Below are 18,330 nucleotides of genomic sequence, written 5' to 3' on the forward strand. Positions count from 1 at the left end.
CAAGGTTTGAACCCAGGGGACTGGGGCATCACCCGCCTGGGGCAAAGTCCCACTAGGACAGAGGTGGGCAAACTACGGCCCGTGGGCCACATCTGGCCCATCAGACCATTTAATCCGATCCTCAGCTCCCGCTGAGGAGCGGGGTTGGGGGCTTGACCTGCTCCACGAGGCTCCCAGGAAGCAGCCGGCATGACCCCCCCCTCCAGCTCCTACGTAGTACCCGGTTCCCTGCCAATGGGAGCTGCAGAGGCGGTACCTCCGGACTGGGCGGCGCACACAGCTGCCTGGCCACACCTCGCAGCTGGAGGGTGGACATGCTTCTGGGAGCTGCTTCTGGTAAGCGCTGCCTGGAGCCTACACCCCGAGCCCACCCCACCCCGTGCCCCAACCCTCTGCCCCCAGCCCTGATCCCTCTCCCCACTCTGAACCCCTCAGTTTCAGCGTGGAGCCCCCTCCTGCACCCCAAAACCCTCATCCCCAGAGCCCTCACCTCTCCGCATCCCAACCCGAAGCCCCCTCCTGCACCCCGAACTCCTCATTTCTGGCCCCACCCCAGAGCCTGCACCACGAGCCGGAGCCCTCACCCCCTGCTGCACTCCTACCCCCAATTTTGTGAGCATTCATGGCCCGCCATACAATTTCCATACCCCGATGTGGCCCTCAGGCCAAAAAGTTTGCCCACCCCTGCACGAGGAACTCTAACTATCAACTAACCACAAAGAAACAATTAAAACTATTTCATAGAATATCAGGGTTGGACAGGACCTCAGGAGGTCATCTAGTCCAACCCCCTGCTCAAAGCAGGACAAATCCTCAACTAAATCATCCCAGCAGGGCTTTGTCAAGCCTGACCTTAAAAACCTCTAAGGAAGGAGATTCCACCACCTCCCTAGGTAACCCATTCCAGTGCTTAACCACCCTCCTAGTGGAAATGTTTTTCCTAATATCCAACCTAAACCTCCCCAACTGCAATTTGAGACCATTACTCCTTGTTCTGTCATCTGCTGCCACTGAGAACAATCTAGATCCATCCTCTTCGAAACCCGCTTTCCGGTAGTTGAAAGCAGCTATCAAATCCCCCCTCATTCTTCTCTTCTGCAGACTAAATAATCCCAGTCCCCTCAGCCTCTCCTCATAAGTCATGTGTTCCAGCCCCCTAATCATTTTTGTTGCTCTCTGCTGGACTCTTTCCAATTTTTCCACATCCTTCTTGTAGTGTGGGGCCCAAAACTGGACACAATACTCCAGATGAGGCCTCACCAATGCCGAATAGGGGGGAACGATCACGTCCCTCGATCTGCTGGCAATGCTCCTACCTATACAGTCTAAAATGCTGTTAGCCTTGTTGGCAACAAGGGCACACTGTTGACTCATATCCAGCTTCTCGTCCACTGTAACCCCTAGGTCCTTTTCTGCAGAACTGCTGCCTAGCCATTCGGTCCCTAGTCTGTAGCGGTGCATGGGATTCTTCCATCCTAAGTGCAGGACTCTGCACTTGTCCTTGTTAAACCTCATCAGATTTCTTTTGTCCCAATCCTCTAATTTGTCTAGGTCCCTCTGTATCCTATCCCTACCCTGCAGCGTATCTACCTCTCCTCCCAGTTTAGTGTCATCTGCAAACTTGCTGAGGGTGCAATCCACACCATCCTCCAGATCATTAATGAAGATATTGAACAAAACCGGCCCCAGGACTGACCCTTGGGGCACCCCACTTGATACCGGCTGCCAACTAGACATGGAGCCATTGATTGCTACCCGTTGAGCCCGACAACCTAGCCAGCTTTCTATCCACCTTATCGTCCATTCATCCAGCCCATACTTCTTTAACTTATTGGCAAGAATACTGTGGGAGACTGTGTCAAAAGCTTTGCTAAAGTCAAGGAACAACACGTCCACTGCTTTCCCCTCATCCACAGAACCCATTATCTCGTCATAGAAGGCAATTATATTAGTCAGGCATGACTTGCTCTTGGTGAATCCATGCTGACTGTTCCTGATCACTTTCCTCTCCTCTAAGTGCTTCAGAATTGATTCCTTAAAGACCTGCTCCATGATTTTTCCAGGGACTCAGGTGAGGCTGACTGGCCTGTACTTCCCTGGATCCTCCTCCTTCCCTTTTTTAAAGATGGGAACTACATTAGCCTTCTTCCAGTCATCCGGGACCTCCCCCAATTGTCATGAGTTTTCAAAGATAATGGCCAATAGCTCTGCAATCACATCCACCTTTAGCACCCTTGTATGCAGTGCATCCGGCCCCATGGATTTGTGCTCGTCCAGCTTTTCTAAATAGTCCTGAACCACTTCTTTCTCCACAGAGAGCTGGTCCCCTCCTCCCCATGCTGTGCTGCCCAGTGCAGTAGTCTGGGAGCTGACCTTGTTTGTGAAGACAGAGGCAAAAAAAGCATTGAGTACATTAGCTTTTTCCACATCCTCTGTCACTAGTTTGCCTCCCCCATTCAGTAAGGGGCCCACACTTTCCTTGACCTTCTTGTTGCTAACATACCTGAAGAAACCCTTCTTGTTACTCTTAAGATCCATTGCTAGCTGCAACTCCAAGTGTGATTTGGCCTTCCGGATTTCACTCCTGCATGCTTGAGCAATATTTTTATACTCCTCCCTGGTCATTTGTCCAATCTTCCACTTCTTGTAAGCTTCTTTTTTGTGTTTAAGATCAGCAAGGATTTCACTGTTAAGCCAAGCTGGTCGCCTGACATATTTACTATTCTTTCTACACATCAGGATGGTCTGTTCCTGCAACCTCAATAAGGATTCTTTGAAATACAGCCAGCTCTCTTGGACTCCTTTCCCCCTCATGTTATTCTCCCAGGGGATCCTGCCCATCAGTTCCCTGAGGGAGTCAAAGTCTGCTTTTCTGAAGTCCAGCTTCCGTATTCTTTATTTATATTTACAAAACCCTAAGGCTGAAGAACTCTTAACGAGGTGAGAAGAACCGCTAAGCACTTGTGAAGCAAGGGAGAGAGATGCTCTGACTAACCACCACGGACGGTAAGAAAGAACTGAGGGCGCGACACTCCAGGGGGCTCCACGGTCATCCCTATGGATATCACTAAGGTAAAAGTCTCTGACTACCGTGCATGTGGGCACACGCACACCTGCAACGGAATCGACATGAGCAAGCACTCGAAGAAGAAATATAAATTCCATGTAACATAAATAACATACTTGGGAGAGAAGTTAACACAGCAAGGTATACAGGCAGAGGCCATCATCTCCTACATGCCTGCCCCAGCAGAAAAGGAAGGGCTACAAAGATTCCTTGGACTGGTGAACTGTGTAGAGAAATATATGCCTAATCTGGTTGTGCAAGACAGCAACCTAGGAGAGGAACTGTCCGAAGGACATGGGATGCAACTCTTAATGAAGAATTTGAGAAACTGAAGGCGTTAATTAAAGAGGCCCCAGTCCTGAGTAAGAGTAAGCGCAAAAGTGAGCTGTCCACAGACACCTCCAAGGGGGGTATTGTTGTGGTTGTCTTACAACAGTATGATCAAAACTGAAGACAAGTGGCATAAGCATCACAGGCGCTACCAAAAACAGAGTGTCAAGATGCCCAAATAGAGAAGGAGGCTTAGGCCTTAGTCCATAGCTGTAAAAAGTTTCATGGCTTTATTTATGGGAAACTAATGTTAGCTGAAACTGACCATAAACCACTTATAGCCGTTACCAAGAGGGGCCTGGCAAACACCTCCCCAGAGAATAGAGATTATTTTTTCAGCTATAAAGGTAGTATTTGAAAATTGACTGGGAGAGATTTGCTGGTTGCAGACACTCCCTACAGCTTTCAGAGTAGCAGCCGTGTTAGTCTATATCTGCAAAAAGAAAAGGAGTATCTGTGGCACCTTAGAGACTAACAAATTTATTTGAGCATAAGCTCAGCTGTAGCTCACGAAAAGCTTATGCTCAAATAAATTTGTTAGTCTCTAAGGTGCCACAAGTACTCCCTACAGCATTTGACAAAAGTTCAGTGGAGCTAAGTAGGCACAGACTTGTTTATGTTGGCTGCAGAAAAGATATGTACTTGTCCTAGACTATTATTCTCAGTTCCCTGAGATGGCTTTACTAGAAAATACTACAGCTAAATAGGTGATTAGATTTGACATGCACATTTATGCTAGACATGGTACACCTGGTAAAGGGCCACAGTTTAGTGGGCATGAGTTTAAGCTGTGAAGTACAAATTTAGACATGTAACTATTAGTCCCCATTAACCCCCATCTAATGAGTTGGTGAAAAATGGTGTCACAATAATGAAGTGCTTTACTGAAAAATGATGAAGAGTCAGACTTTGATCCATGTTAAGCACTGTTAAATTACAGAATGGCACCAAGTGTCCAACTAAAACAAGAATGCCTGCACTGTTAGAAACTGATGTCTGAGTCACTGGGGACTTGCAGATATATAAAGAGACCAATAAGGCAAAACAACAACAACAAAAAACCAATATGATTTGGGGTACCCGGAGCTGACACTTCATGAAAATGATGCTGTGAATATCTATGACGGAAACAAGAGTCCCACACAGCAGTGGTGTCTTGAGAGGTAGCCCCATGGTTGTATGAGGTCATCACCCCATTCGGACACATCCTACGGAGGAATAAGTGATGCCTTCTTCAAATCCCAGAAGGGAGGGAGATAAGAGGCACAGAGCCTGACATTTGAATCAAGAGGGTCTCAGACAGGCAACAACCCCAGCAGGTTGAGACCACAGAGTCCCAGGACTTGGAACAACCTGCCACCTTCTGACAGCAGTAGTGCTGATGTTATAGGGGAGCTGTGTAGGTTCAAGTGACTGTGCCGAGCACCTCAAAATCTAACGGAGCAAGTTTAGCAGTTTAGCTATTAGGTTGGTTAAAAGTATTTGTGTGTTGTGTTAATGTTGCTTTTTAAGTGTTCTAGTTATTAAGTTTTGGTTTGGAAGGGGAAAATGTACCATTGAGGACTGTGCCTTTAAGGGCTGGGTTCAACAGAGTCTGGGCTGGGCACTGGGAAGGTCTTATGGTTACACACAGGCCATCGGAACCAGACATAAAATACAGCAGAACTCTTGCAGGCACCTTAAGGACTGAGTGATCACAGACCACTACACGTCATCATAAAAGTGCAATTATTACTGATACTTCCGTCCGTTTCCATCCCTTCATTTTTCTGCAAGATAACGTTATTTATTCTTTGTTCAACAAACAGTAGGAAAAAACCCAGACTGACAAAATGACATTTTACCTCCACCTTGTAAATGTTAGATGGATGATCCCTCTTGCCACATTTGAAGGTGACTGTTTTACAGCAGCTATCTGGTACCACTCGGCCACTGGACTCTACGGACAGGATATAGATACTGTGCTGCCAATCATCAGAGCTATTGCTGCCACAGCACTTGAACTGCAATGGAAAGGAAATGCCGACATTCAGTGGATGGCATGACATTATCCTCATGAGAAGACAACCAAGTAACGTTGAGCCACTTATCAATTAAAACGTACATCCCTTATCAGTTTGTAGATACGCCAAGGGGATGGATGTGTTAGCCACTCAGTTTTGTCTCTGGCCATGTCAGTGATCACTCTCTGGGGGCGCACACTCAATCGTGGGGCCCGATTCTGATCTCACACTGGTTTTACAACAGTTAAACTCTACCGGCTCCAGCAGTTACTCCTTATTGATACCAGTGTAAATGAAATCAGAATCAGGCCCAGCGACCGTAACTGTTGCAAAAGCCAATTCAGTCAAATTTACAGACGTAATCACTGATTTGGAGTCACCTCTGTTTTTGCATCTCCACTTTGAGAACAGTAAGGGTAGCTTATCTGAAGACTCAGACTTTCAGATAAGCTTCTTTCAGAGGTTTGCCTGAACTTCTGTGGTCTGGGAATTAGAACCAAGCTCAGGCCATCTCATGAGATTTCCAGCTCAGGCCATCTCATGAGATTTCCAGCAACTAGTAATATTAAATGGAACATGAGCTGGGACAAACAGTTAGGCAGCAGCAGTGTGAGCAACAGAAGGTTTCCTTACGTCTTGCTGCAGGCGATCGACGGAATGTGTGATGTGTGTTTTCCCAGGAAGAGCATAATTCTCAGTCAGGGTCCGGGTCAGGTGCTGTTTCAGCACCTGGCTTAGCTGTACACCAATGAGAAAAGTCATAATGAATACATTCTAGAAGGAAATGTGCATATTTGCTTTAGGTTTTAGATCCCTCCAAGGCATGATTCAGATCTTTCTTATTTCAGTGTAAATCAGGAATAAGTCCCCAGTGTCAGTGGAGTTACACTGGTGTAAAACTGGTGTGACGCTGGAATCAGGCCCGATATATATATATATTAATATCCTAAATTGGTGAAAACTTCTTTTAAAATGTGCTTAAAGTGACATACGCCCTAAACAAACAGGACATTCAAAGGCCCAGATGGCCCAAGATCCTAAGTGTCCATAAATAGAAAACAAACAAAAAAAATAAACAAGAAAGGTCAGACACCAAACCTTCTGTTCCCTGAACTATTGTTCTGTATCTTATCTTGTGTTTGCTTGTTTCGTTAGGTTGCATAAGCTCTTCAGAGAAGAGATCACATATTAATCTAGATTTGCAAAATGCAGTGTTAAATTACAGTGCTATGTAAAATGATAATAATATAATAAACAGGAAATGAAAAATATAATTGATATTAAGACCAGATCATTAACTGCAATCTAAATTATTAAAATAAATTAAAGGCATGGGGGATGAGCAACATTATGAGGCTGCTAATAACTTCATAGAGTATTAATCAGATTGATGGAACTCTGGGTTCGTACTACAGGCCTTTGATTACTGTTTACTCAAAGTCAGTGTGAGCTGGCTCCTTATCTACGATTAGACTACTGGGATTTAAAATGTGAATAAAATAAAGTGTTCCAGAAAAGACAATGAGCCTGATTCTGATCTCAGGAACGCTGGTGTAAAATAAGAGGTAACTCCTTTGAAGTCAGTGAAGTTACACTGGTGTGAGATCAGAATCAGGCCCGAGATTTCCAGGAGAGAAAAAATACACAGAGCGCATGGAGGGATTCTGCAGGATGGAACAGCAAAAGAACCCAAAATAATCTTTCAAAGCAGAAAAAGAATAGTTTCACTGTTGTATAACATGTGCAACACTGGCCAAAATATAATACTCCCTTCATGGTTTATGTGGGAGTATTGCTGGTGAGCGAATGGTGTTTTTTGGAAAGGCATCCACAATTAAAGTCAGCAAGTGAAACGTTGTCTAATTCTACAAAATTAAACCCAATTCCCATTCATACAAATACGCTTTTTTTTTTTCAACTGATCAAATATACCAGCTAGTGGGAGGGAGAACAGCAGATTAGGGCTTGGGAACTGGTCCCACACAATATGTGCCCCAGTCTAATGTTGCCTCTGTTCTAAACCAGGGTAAGGCTGTTGGCTTCAGAGATATTCCAGGATAAATGAGATTAGAATCTTTACCTTTCTGAGGGCTTGTGTACTTTTACAGCACTGCAGCGCTTAGTGAAGATGCCACCTGTGCCGAACAAGAGAGAGCTTCTCCTGTCACCATAGCACTGTCTACACTGGGGGTTGGGACGTTGTGGATTTGTAGTAGTGATGAGACCATGGAAAGGCCTCCCATGTTTTGCCACTACCAGTTCTTGGGGATGTAGGTTTCTCAACTGCCTGCTAGGTGCCATGCAGTTCAGAGAGCTGGAGAAACTATCCCATGGGGAGAGGGACAGAGGAGCCTGAACCCAGCCTTTGAGCTAGATTTGTTTTGTTTTAAATGCAGGTCCCCAGGGCTAGCAGTGGAGATGGGGAGCTCAACTAGATTGCTGAAACTGTGCTACGGGGCATCCCTCTCCAGTTGGAACAGGGCTTCTAGGGGAGGAGGGAGCTTTCCTTTGTATTGGAAGAGATGAGAGGTTTTCTACCCAGCAGTAACATTCTGTATGTGTTGGTGGAGCTCAGACTGTCATAGGCAGGACACCAATGTTCAGAACCAATGTTCCGAACCGGCTTATTTTCCAATTTATGCTATGAATGTGTAGGAACAACAAGTTACAAACTTACCCAGCCTCAAGCACATTCCTTTGCACTGTTACTGTCTGCAGCATTCCCAAGGGGGTCCCCCTTTTGTAAGACGAGGGCTGAAACCCAGCAGAAATGCCCAGAGGAGTCAGGCAGCAGCAACATCGAAAGGGCCGCCCTTTTTGCTGAGCTCTGCCTCAGCGCCTCATCTGTAAAATGGGGAGAACAGTGCTTCTCTACCTCTTGGGGTGCTGAGAGCTGCTTAGATACTATAGTAATGGGGGCCACTTAAGTAGCTAACACAGGGTCACATGGAGGGAAGACGAAATGGCCGATCAAAGTGTACACTGTACAAGTTGGCTTGCCCCAGAACTTGGGGAGAGGAAGAACCAGGGGTTGTATCTGCTGCTCTTCTCCCATATCCTATGGGGGAGGCAGAGCTAAACTAGATGGGACTGGGATTTGTGTTCCTCAGCCCAGCAATGTTTTCCTGTGGTTTAGAGCCTTATTATGTGGCCTTGCTTTGTGCAACAGTATTTGGCCCTATGGATTTAAGAAAATACTTTGGATAACTTTTACAAAACACTAATATTTTCAATGAATTTCTATTGAGCTCTTATAAGAGGGGACTTTCTTAACCCAACCTTGCCGACAGATATTTATTGCTGTAACATCAAAAATATAGATAAAACAAACCTTCCAGCTTACCCTTTGATAGTAAACATAGGCAAGAACTCCAGCAACCAGCTCAATAAGGAAGATCAAAAGGAGCATGGAGAAATACTGCAAGGGGGAAAAACAAAAAATAACCCCAGTTGTATCTGATTAGAAAAACTGGACAACATAGCTTCCCAAAGGAAGTGAAAACATGTTCCTACAAAGTCAGGAACTCTGACACTCTTATGTTTGAGAGATGGTAATCTTCTGAAGGTCTCAAGTAACTTTTCCACAAAGAAGCAAGTAGAGTAAGATGGTTCAAGGGCTAGGAGGGTAGCCTAGGACTTGGGAGATTTGGGTTCAATTCCTTACTCAGCCACCGTCTTCACATGTGACCTTGGTCTCCCTGTGCCTCAGCGCCTCATCTGTAAAATGGACAGAATAGTGCTTCTCTACCTCTTGGGGTGCTGAGAGCTGCTTACATACTATAGTAATGGGGGCCACTTAAGTAGCTAACACAGATTGACAGAAACGTGCTGAGCAGGAAATGAAGGAGTTTGGAACCAAAGAGAAGAGCAAGTGGGGATAAAAGGAAAAGATGGGAAGGCCATGGCCAATGGGAAGAACAAGGAGGAGGATGCTAATGAGTTCCTTTATCAGAGACACTGGCTTTAACAAACATTTGTCTTCCTTGTTAAGAAATCATGGCCGGTTTGCAGCAATTCATATGAATCTAGGAAGGTACCTAGCTGAGCATGCTTGTCTAGTGCATCTAAGGGTAACACCATAGTTTAGAACCTGCTTCAGCAAAGCACATAAACATGGGCTTACATCCATACTTACTTAGCAAAGCAATTATGCACATACCTAGTAGCCAATGTGCTCAAGTGCTTTGCTGAACTGGGGCCTTAAACATTAACGGCTTTTCACACTAAGCATGGCCCAAAGCAGATTTTATAAGTTCATAAGCCTATTTTGCAGCCATTTAAAAACAAAACCATAACAACAAAAGCAACCTAGCAAAGCAAATGTACACCGAGTAATCTGCACTTGGAAAACTTCAAGTTCAAGGCTTTGGCTGGTTTCACACTCGCTCTCTCCTACACCCTATTCATGGGCGGGGCGGGGGGGGGAGAGAAGGTTTTCTTAACTGTGGGAAAACTGCACTGTGTGTCTCATCCCTTTCACAAATTAAAAGCAGTGATTTCTAGAAATATTCATGTCAGCATAGGCCAATCACGTGAGATTTCAGCCCCAAAGATGACAAAAATCGCTAAAAATTATGAGCATCTACAAACTGGGATTGGAATGTAAACTGTTTTACAACCTTAATTAATGTATAATGATCAACATCTGTGCCCACTGTAAAGAACCCAATCCTGGTCATTTATTGAAGTTTAATTTCTCAGTTTATTCCATTGCCTCTTTTTGACATGTAAATAATAATCCTGAGAGAGGCATTTTCCCATTACCCAGTATAGAATATAGGAATTAGAGAGTCTCAGAACCTGGGCTCCAGCCTGAGCAGGAACACCTACCCTGTTGTTTTTAGTTCTGGAGTGAGAGCCCTGCAAGGACGAGTCCTCTAAGTGTCAACGATGCTACTCATAGGCATAAAATTAGGCATGCCTATAAGTGTTTGCACGATCGGGACCCAATGTCTCGGCTTTGAGAATCAAGCTGGGTTCTCTCCTTGCACATCAACTGTAATGGGGATTCTGCAGGCCGAAGTATGTGCTCAGAGACACATGCATAAACATCACTGTCTTCAGTAAGTTTGCAAAAGTGCAACTAATTGGCGCTGTAACTGGAACCTAAAACAGTTCTGTTGATGCTCAAGAAGGAATACAATCCAGCTCCCTCTCTGTGAGCTTTTCTGGTTTTGCAGGGCTAACATGCTGACCACCTCCTTGGCTCATCAGCAGGCCCTGAACCTGGGATCTTCAGCATGAGGCTCAATAGCTTGAGCAAAAGGAGAAACTCCTCTAGCTGGCCGCCATAATAGAGTCTTATCCTCTTATGAGGACCAGCCCCTAGGGCCGGGGTAGTCAGCAAGCGAACTGCAATCTGGACTGCCAGGTGCTTCTGAACAGACCCCAAAATCTTTGTATTTACTTATTATCATTATTGGTTTTTTTTTAACATTCTCTGGAGTCTGGACCTTTACTATACCTTGACCAAGAAATTTGGACCTTGACAAAAAATAATTGACTACCTCTGCCCTCGGGCGGACAAAAACAACCATTGTACAAGTCAGGGTTACACTGACAAGAGTAAAAAGAAAAAAGAAAAAATTTGTCACTAAGATTATGGCTCTGAATATACGTAGGCAGCAGATTTACAAAGGGTCGTTTTCAAGGTAGAACCAGAGTACAAAGAATTAATTGCTTTTATACCTTTGAATATTTGTTCTTCAAATGTACCTCCTTCTATACAAGTGTATGTGCTGTTCTATTACCAGCCGCAAGGCTAGATACCCACTTTTGAAAGGATGGTAGTTAGGGCCAAATGAACGTTTGTACCTTACCCTCTACCATACTGGGGTCTTCCCCTCCACCCCGGGGTATGCAGTCTAGCCATGACACTAATATAGTATCCTTAGGAGTAGTATTAGTCACTTTAGGTTGTTGCTAACAAGGTGACCTCCTGCGTTTTTCTTGCGTATCTCCCATTCAAGTATTGGCCAAACACAACTCTGCTTAACATACAAGGAGGGAAAAGAGCTCAACCAGAAATGTGACCACTGCAGACTAAGGCAAACCTGACTGTATGACTGCCATCAGTGGCAGACTTGGAAACAGGGGAAACTTGTGTAAATTGACTTCAGTGGAGCTATGCTGAGTTACACCATCAAAGCATCTGGCCCTCCAACTGCAATTAAAGACTTAAACCAGAGTAAGAGGGAAATCAGGGCCTAACTCCATTGACTTCAGTGGAGAGAATTCTGATTTACTCTAGTGTAAAACAGAGGAGAATGGGGACTTTGTTTTCAAAATATCACCCTGTTCATTTCTATTGAGAACTATTGCTCACCTTCTTCACTTGCAGAGGGCTGAGATGAGCAAAACTGGATACACTTTGCTCTTAATGATACTATATGAAAGGAACCCCCTGCAGTTTTTTCCACAGCTATTGAAATAACTCTCAGAGTCAGAGCCATGTCAATATCAGCATTTTACCATGACTGCATTCTTTTTCTTCGTACATAGAATCCCAGTCAGAGAACACTGTCAGCTTGATTCTCCTCACCTGTACGCTGGTGTAAACTGGGAGTAACTCTGTTGAAGTCAATAGAGCAATATCAGGGTAAAATCGGAATCAGGCAATCTAAATGCTCACAAGGACCCATTATTAACGGACTGTTACAATACACAAAGCACCACGGAAATGGTCTTTTTGTATAGCACCTATAGGAGTCCATACCCATGGTATATGACATTATGCATATTAAAAATTCTGGCTCAATGTAAATACTGTACATGCACTTAAATTGACTGTATTCGTGCTTTCTAGAACATAAAAGGACCAGTACTACATTATAAACCCAAAGAGAGAAAATTTTCATTTTACTGTAATACTCCTGTATGTTTATGCCGCAGCTGTCAACCCAGAGAAATCCCAGAGTGCTTTACCAACTACTACCACTGAAACACGCGTGCTTCTGGGGAGAAACACAGCAGCTGTCTGAACAGAACAAAGCACAGAACACACAGAGTCCGAGGGATGCCAGGTGAAGTGTATCATATCCAGTTAAAACTGCAGGGACATCAAGAAGGCAGAATGTAATTAACAGAACTGAAACGAATCCAAGGTGAGAAGGGTTAACAAATAATCCTACCTACGTTAAGGTTACCATTCAGGACGTTGGTGTTATGACTCATTAAGCTCTCTGGAGCCGGGACCATCTCATTGCTATATGTCTGTATCGTACCTAGCACAATGGGGCCCTGGCCTCTAGGTACTACCATAATTAAAATAAAATAAATAATAATAAATAAATATGTTGGCTAGAGAAATGCCAGGGAAGCCTGGAACCTTTCAATTGCTTTCTTTTGGAATTGGACAGCAACAAGGAAGCCAGGGATTCTGTAAGTTTTGGGGTGTCACTCCTGACTGCATCTGCGGAAGTAAGGATGAAAGGGCAGAATCCAACCTCCCCAACCCTATAGAAGTATAAGAAAGAAACTCCTCAAGTTAAAACTCATGGAGTTTCCTCTCCCCTCTGTGGGTTATTCCAGCACACAATGGACCCCTATAGTAACAAAAGTTAAAATTAGTGAAACTAAATATAACCATGGCATTAAAGAGCTGTTCCTCTTTAGAAAGCACATGGAAAAAGTGCTGTGATGCTTTGTTTTAATACAGCTATTTTACCCTTCAGAATACAAAGCAACTTGCCAAAATCTGGGAAAATGTTAAAAATTATTCCTTTCCATTAATCTTTTTTTTTTTTTTTTTTTGAGCTCTGGAGGTGGATCATTATGCTGGTAATTTTACAGTTGATGCATTTGTTACACGGGAATCTAAGAACAGTGATTAGAATGCTTGCCTCATTAACTTGTCACTTCTCCTGCTAATCTCCTCCACACCTGCGTGTCTTACATATTGAAAAATAGTAAGGTTCCGAGAGTATTGTGAGAAATTAACATCCAATAACAACTAGGTCAAACGATGAGAATTCAATTTTCAGGCTAGATTTTTTTGGAAAACCACAAGCTTACCAAAACCCATCTAGTTTCTGTGTTTCAGTCCGAAATTCATTTCTGACACCACCTGGGACACCAAATGCATATTGAAAAGGAGTACTTGTGGCACCTTAGAGACTAACAAATTTATTTGAGCAAAAGCTTTCATGAGCTACAGCTTACTTCATCGGATGCATGCAGTGCATCCGATGAAGTAAAATCCGATGAAGTAAAATAAAAATTGCAACTTTTAGGTCTGTAATCGAGTGACCAGAGAGATTGAAGTGTTCTCCGACTGGTTTTTGAATGTTATAATTCCTGACGTCTGATTTGTGTCCATTTATTCTTTTACGTAGAGACTGTCCAGTTTGGCCAATGTACATGGCAGAGGGGCATTGCTGGCACATGATGGCATATATCACATTGGTAGATGTGCAGGTGAATGAGCCTCTGATAGTGTGGCTGATGTGATTAGGCCCTATGATGGTGTCCCCTGAATAGATATGTAGACACAGTTGGCAACGGGCTTTGTTGCAAGGATAGGTTCCTGAGTTAGTGTTTTTGTTGTGTGGTGTGTGGTTGCTGGTGAGTACTTGGAATTATAACATTCAAAAACCAGTCGGAGAACACTTCAGTCTCTCTGGTCACTCGATTACAAACCTAAAAGTTGCAATTCTTCAACAAAAAAACTTCAAAAACAGACTCCAACGAGAGACTGCTGAATTGGAATTAATTTGCAAACTGGACACCATTACATTAGGCTTGAATAAAGACTGGGAGTGGATGTGTCATTACACAAAGTAAAACTATTTCCCCCATGTTTATTTTCACCTCCCCCCCCCCCCCCCGGCCCTGTTCCTCACACTTTCTTGTCAACTGCTGGAAATGGCCCACCTTGATTATCACTATCAAAAGGGTTTTTTTTTTTTTTTCTCTCTCTCTCTCCTGCTGGTAATAGCTCACCTTACCTGATCACTCTAGTTGCAGTGTGTATGGTAACACCCATTGTTTCATGTTCTCTATGTATATAAATCTCCCCACTGTATTTTCCACTGAATGCATCCGATGAAGTGAGCTGTAGCTCACGAAAGCTTATGCTCAAATAAATTTGTTAGTCTCTAAGGTGCCACAAGTCCTCCTTTTCTTTTTCGGATACAGACTAACATGGCTGCCATTCTGAAACCTGTCAAATGCATATTGCTTTTTTTTTTTTTTTTTTTAAAAGGGGAATGTTAACAAAAGGATGGCTTCATTTTGTCAGCACCAATTCATGTGTCACTGAAACAGCATTACAAATACAACTCCAGGGTTCTCCTAAAAGAATATAATTGCCATGGTTGCTATTGAAGAGAAAAATTATACCTTCTTTTAATGGCAGTCTAAATTATTACATGCCATCACCTCACAGGGATTTTTTTAAAAATCAAGTTATCTATTAATACTTAGTCAAGTCATCAGAAATCTTTCTAGAAACGTAAAGAGTAAAAGAAATATCAGACAAAAGTGTCTTTTAAACGCCTCTTTCTTTCCTAGTAAATAAATGTGCCGAGGAAGCTAGTGGCACGCTCAGAATAAATACACTTGCCTCATGAGAAATGCTGTTTGTTTGGTGGTAAAAATAAAGCCAGGCTATTTTTTTTCCAGCAGCTCTTGAAGGTTCTTTCCCCATCAACACAGAGTTCTGATTCATTAGTTAAATGAGGATGGCAATTATGGCTCAAACCCCAAGCCCAGCATCCCGTCTGATTAGTTTGGCTAGACTCTGGGTAGGTATGCAGGGAGGTGGGGAAAGAAGATTCTGCTACAGAGCTGCTCATTAGACCTACTTCACCACTACAGAGGCCGACCTGGAGGCCTGCTGAAGCCCTCTCTTGCCTGAGAGTGGACAAAAGGTGATGGTTGTGGGAAAGGATCATTACAGCAGCCCCTCTCACAAGCCTTGCACCTGACTCATGCCCGTGCATGCTGCCACAAAGGGGCCTCACGCAGAGTGGGGTCGTGAATAGCACAGGTTCCATTGCAAAAGGACCCTCTGTCTATGGAGGAAGGGACTGGATTGCATCCAACTGATAAAGTATAAGAAAAGCCAGTGCTGAACCAAGGCCTGATCTGCACACAGCCTTGTATCAACCTAGTTGCACATATACCTACACTTAAACGTGTCTCCCACTGACATAAGTGACCTGTTACAGAGACACAGTAACACCACTTCCCCAAGTGGTGTCGAGCCATGATCAATGTACTGAGATCAATGCAGCATGAGTGTAGACACTACGTTACCGACGTGGACCCTTACAGTCCTCCAGCAGCTGTCCCACAATGCCTGACTCTGCCTGTTCTGGTCACAATTGTGAAATCTACTGCCCAGGGGGTCACGGAGACCAGAAAGCCTCCCTCTCCTTTAAAGCCCTGTGAAATGTCTTTTCCTGACTGTCCATCTTGGCAAGCACACCTAGCAGCTCTTCACTGTTGCAAACAACTGCCCATGTGTACTACATGCTCCAGACTAGCTCTGGCTTGTGTCAGGAGACGTTGAATCTCCCGGGCCTGGGAAGAGAAGAGGCTGTGCAGGCACAGTTACGGACCAGCCATAGAAATGTGGACAACTACGAGCAGATTGCATGGGGGATTCAGGAGAAGGGGGCACGACAGGGACCAAGAGCAGTGCAGCATGAAAGTGAAGGAACTGCGGTAGGCCTCCCTGGCCTTCCGATATGCCTAACAGTCAATCCAGAGCCAAGCCATGGATCTGCCATTTTTACAAGGAGCTGTGCTGTGAGCCGGGATCCATTTGAGACTCTATCGCGGTCCAGTCAGTCCCAGCAGTTGAGCATGGGTGAGCTCGATGCAAACGAAGGATCCTTGGGTAAGCGTGTAAATTTATCTCCTATTACAGTGATGGCACCCCCAACTTAACATGGCACAGCTATCGACTTTGCATTAATTTACTCGTACTAGAGGTGGCAGTGGTACAACAAAGAGAGGTAGTGCTGTTTGCTTTTCATTCCCCTGTAGAGTCAGCCAAGGGGGCGCCCTGCAGAGCAGTTTGTTCATGTACACAGGGATGTTTCTTAAATCCTCCTGAGAGATCTCGATGACACTTTTATGGAGGCACTGTGCAATCCTCTCCCAAAAGCTTCCAGAGATGGCAACCTTATTTCTTTCTCTGCAGGAGGACACTTTCCCACACCAGTCAGTGATAACTTCAGCGGGCACCATTGCAGTACAGAGACTAGCAGCATGTAGGCCTGGGCTGCTTCAGGACGCCAGCTGCAGCTATGTTCTCTCTGCTTTTGTTACCCTCACAAATGAGGTATCAGCTAAAATAACCACCACTTGTGGAAAACGGTGCCAGTATTCAGGGCCATTGCCTAAAATACTCATAGCTTCATGCAACTGAGCAATTCCCTCTTCATTTCCCTCATCCCTGGTGGGCCAGGCTCAGCATGGTTGGTGCTGTGAGTGGCATTGTGCACAAAACTCCAAAGCAGAAGTGTCAATAAGCAGGTCTTGTGCAAAACTTTAGGGTAGCAAGGGAGAGAGTTCTGAACCTTAACATTTGATTTCTGTTGTAACTATACTGACAATGGTACCTCTGTGTGTTGTATCTGCAGCTGCAGCAGCCTTGAGGGTTCCCCCTACACACCCATGGAATGCCAAAGCCAGATAAGGCAGAGAAAGAAGAGGACTTGGGAATGACATGTTCAATGAGATCCCGCAAGCCAGTGCTGCATCAGACTGTGAACAGAGGGCCTGGAGGGTGAATACTGAGCACAGCCTGGAGAAGGAAAGAGCAGACTGGAGCAAGGCCCAGGACTCCCAGCAGGGAAAGGAGACAGAGCTGCACAAGGACACAATGGGGCTTCTCTGGCAGCAAACACAGATGCTGCAGACTCTTGTGGACCTACAGGTTCAACAATCATGGGCTCATCTCTTTTTGCAATCCATGCAGCACCTCCCTACACCATTCCATGTCGAACCGGGAATCACAGACGTACCCCTACCACTTCCCACCAGGGGACATTAAGGACAACTACAGCTTCACATACATGACATGTGAAAACTAAGGTTGCTGTATGTGTATATAAACTGGATATGAGTGTTCTTTCCCCGGTCACATTGTATTCCATTAATATATAAAGTTTTTAATGTATTTGCTTTTAAATTGCACATAATTTTTTTTTACATTTATTTTATTACTGAATAATTTGGAACATAATTCACCTTGATTAGTTCACATGCTGTAGCGTGTCCAGCAGTTCTGAAAGCACCTGTTTACTTATTACTGTACAGTGTGACACAACTCACAGGATCAGTGACAAACAGTTTAATAATCAAAAATGTACAAGCGCTGCACAATTCCTAACAGGTCCCAAAACAGCAGGGTCAGGCAGAACACGGTACACTACAATGCATTACTATGGCTCATGGTAAAAATGCTCTTTCAAAGCCTCCCTGAGCAGCATAGCTCTATATTGAGCTAGGGCAGAGGTGTGTAAATTGCGGCCCGCGGGCCGCAATTTGGGCCGCGGGACCATCCTGCCTGGCCCCTGAGCTCCCGGCAGGGGAGGCTAGCCCCCGGCCCCTCCCCTGCTGTTCCCCGCCCCCCACAGCCTCAGCTCGCCGTGCTGCCAGCGCTCTGGCCCACCGCTCCTGCTGGGCAGTGCGGCTGGCTCTGGCATGGTAAGGGGGTGGGGAGCGGCGGTTCCTGGGGGGCAGTAAGGGGACAGGGGGAGGTTGGATGGGTCAGGATATCTGGGGGAGGGGGGAGGTCAGGGAACAGGGGGGGTGGATAGGTGTGGGAGTCCCAGGGGTGGACTGTCAGGGGGCAGGGGTGTGGATAGGGGTCGGGGCAGTAAGGGGACAGGGAGCAGGGGGGGTTGGATAGGTCAGGGATTCTGGGGGGGGATAGTCAGGGGACAGGGGGCGGTTGGATAGGTGTGGGAGTCCCAG

The 18,330-nt window shown here is 45.0% G+C and overlaps 1 protein-coding gene across 3 annotated transcripts in view; it reads right to left on the minus strand.

The window, feature by feature from the left end:
* Positions 1–18,330, minus strand: part of TSPAN11 (tetraspanin 11) — a 220,117-nt gene that overhangs the window by 112,061 nt on the left and 89,726 nt on the right. For all 3 annotated transcript variants that reach the window (XM_074935592.1, XM_074935605.1, XM_074935598.1), the window contains 3 exons: positions 8,744–8,818; positions 6,034–6,138; positions 5,242–5,400 (listed from right to left, as the gene is read on the minus strand). In XM_074935592.1, coding sequence (XP_074791693.1) covers positions 5,242–5,400; positions 6,034–6,138; positions 8,744–8,818 — 339 coding nt within the window. The remainder of the gene's footprint in view (positions 1–5,241; positions 5,401–6,033; positions 6,139–8,743; positions 8,819–18,330) is intronic.

The sequence above is a fragment of the Natator depressus genome, chromosome 1 (genome assembly GCF_965152275.1).
Source record: "Natator depressus isolate rNatDep1 chromosome 1, rNatDep2.hap1, whole genome shotgun sequence".
Classification (NCBI taxonomy): domain Eukaryota; kingdom Metazoa; phylum Chordata; order Testudines; family Cheloniidae; genus Natator; species Natator depressus.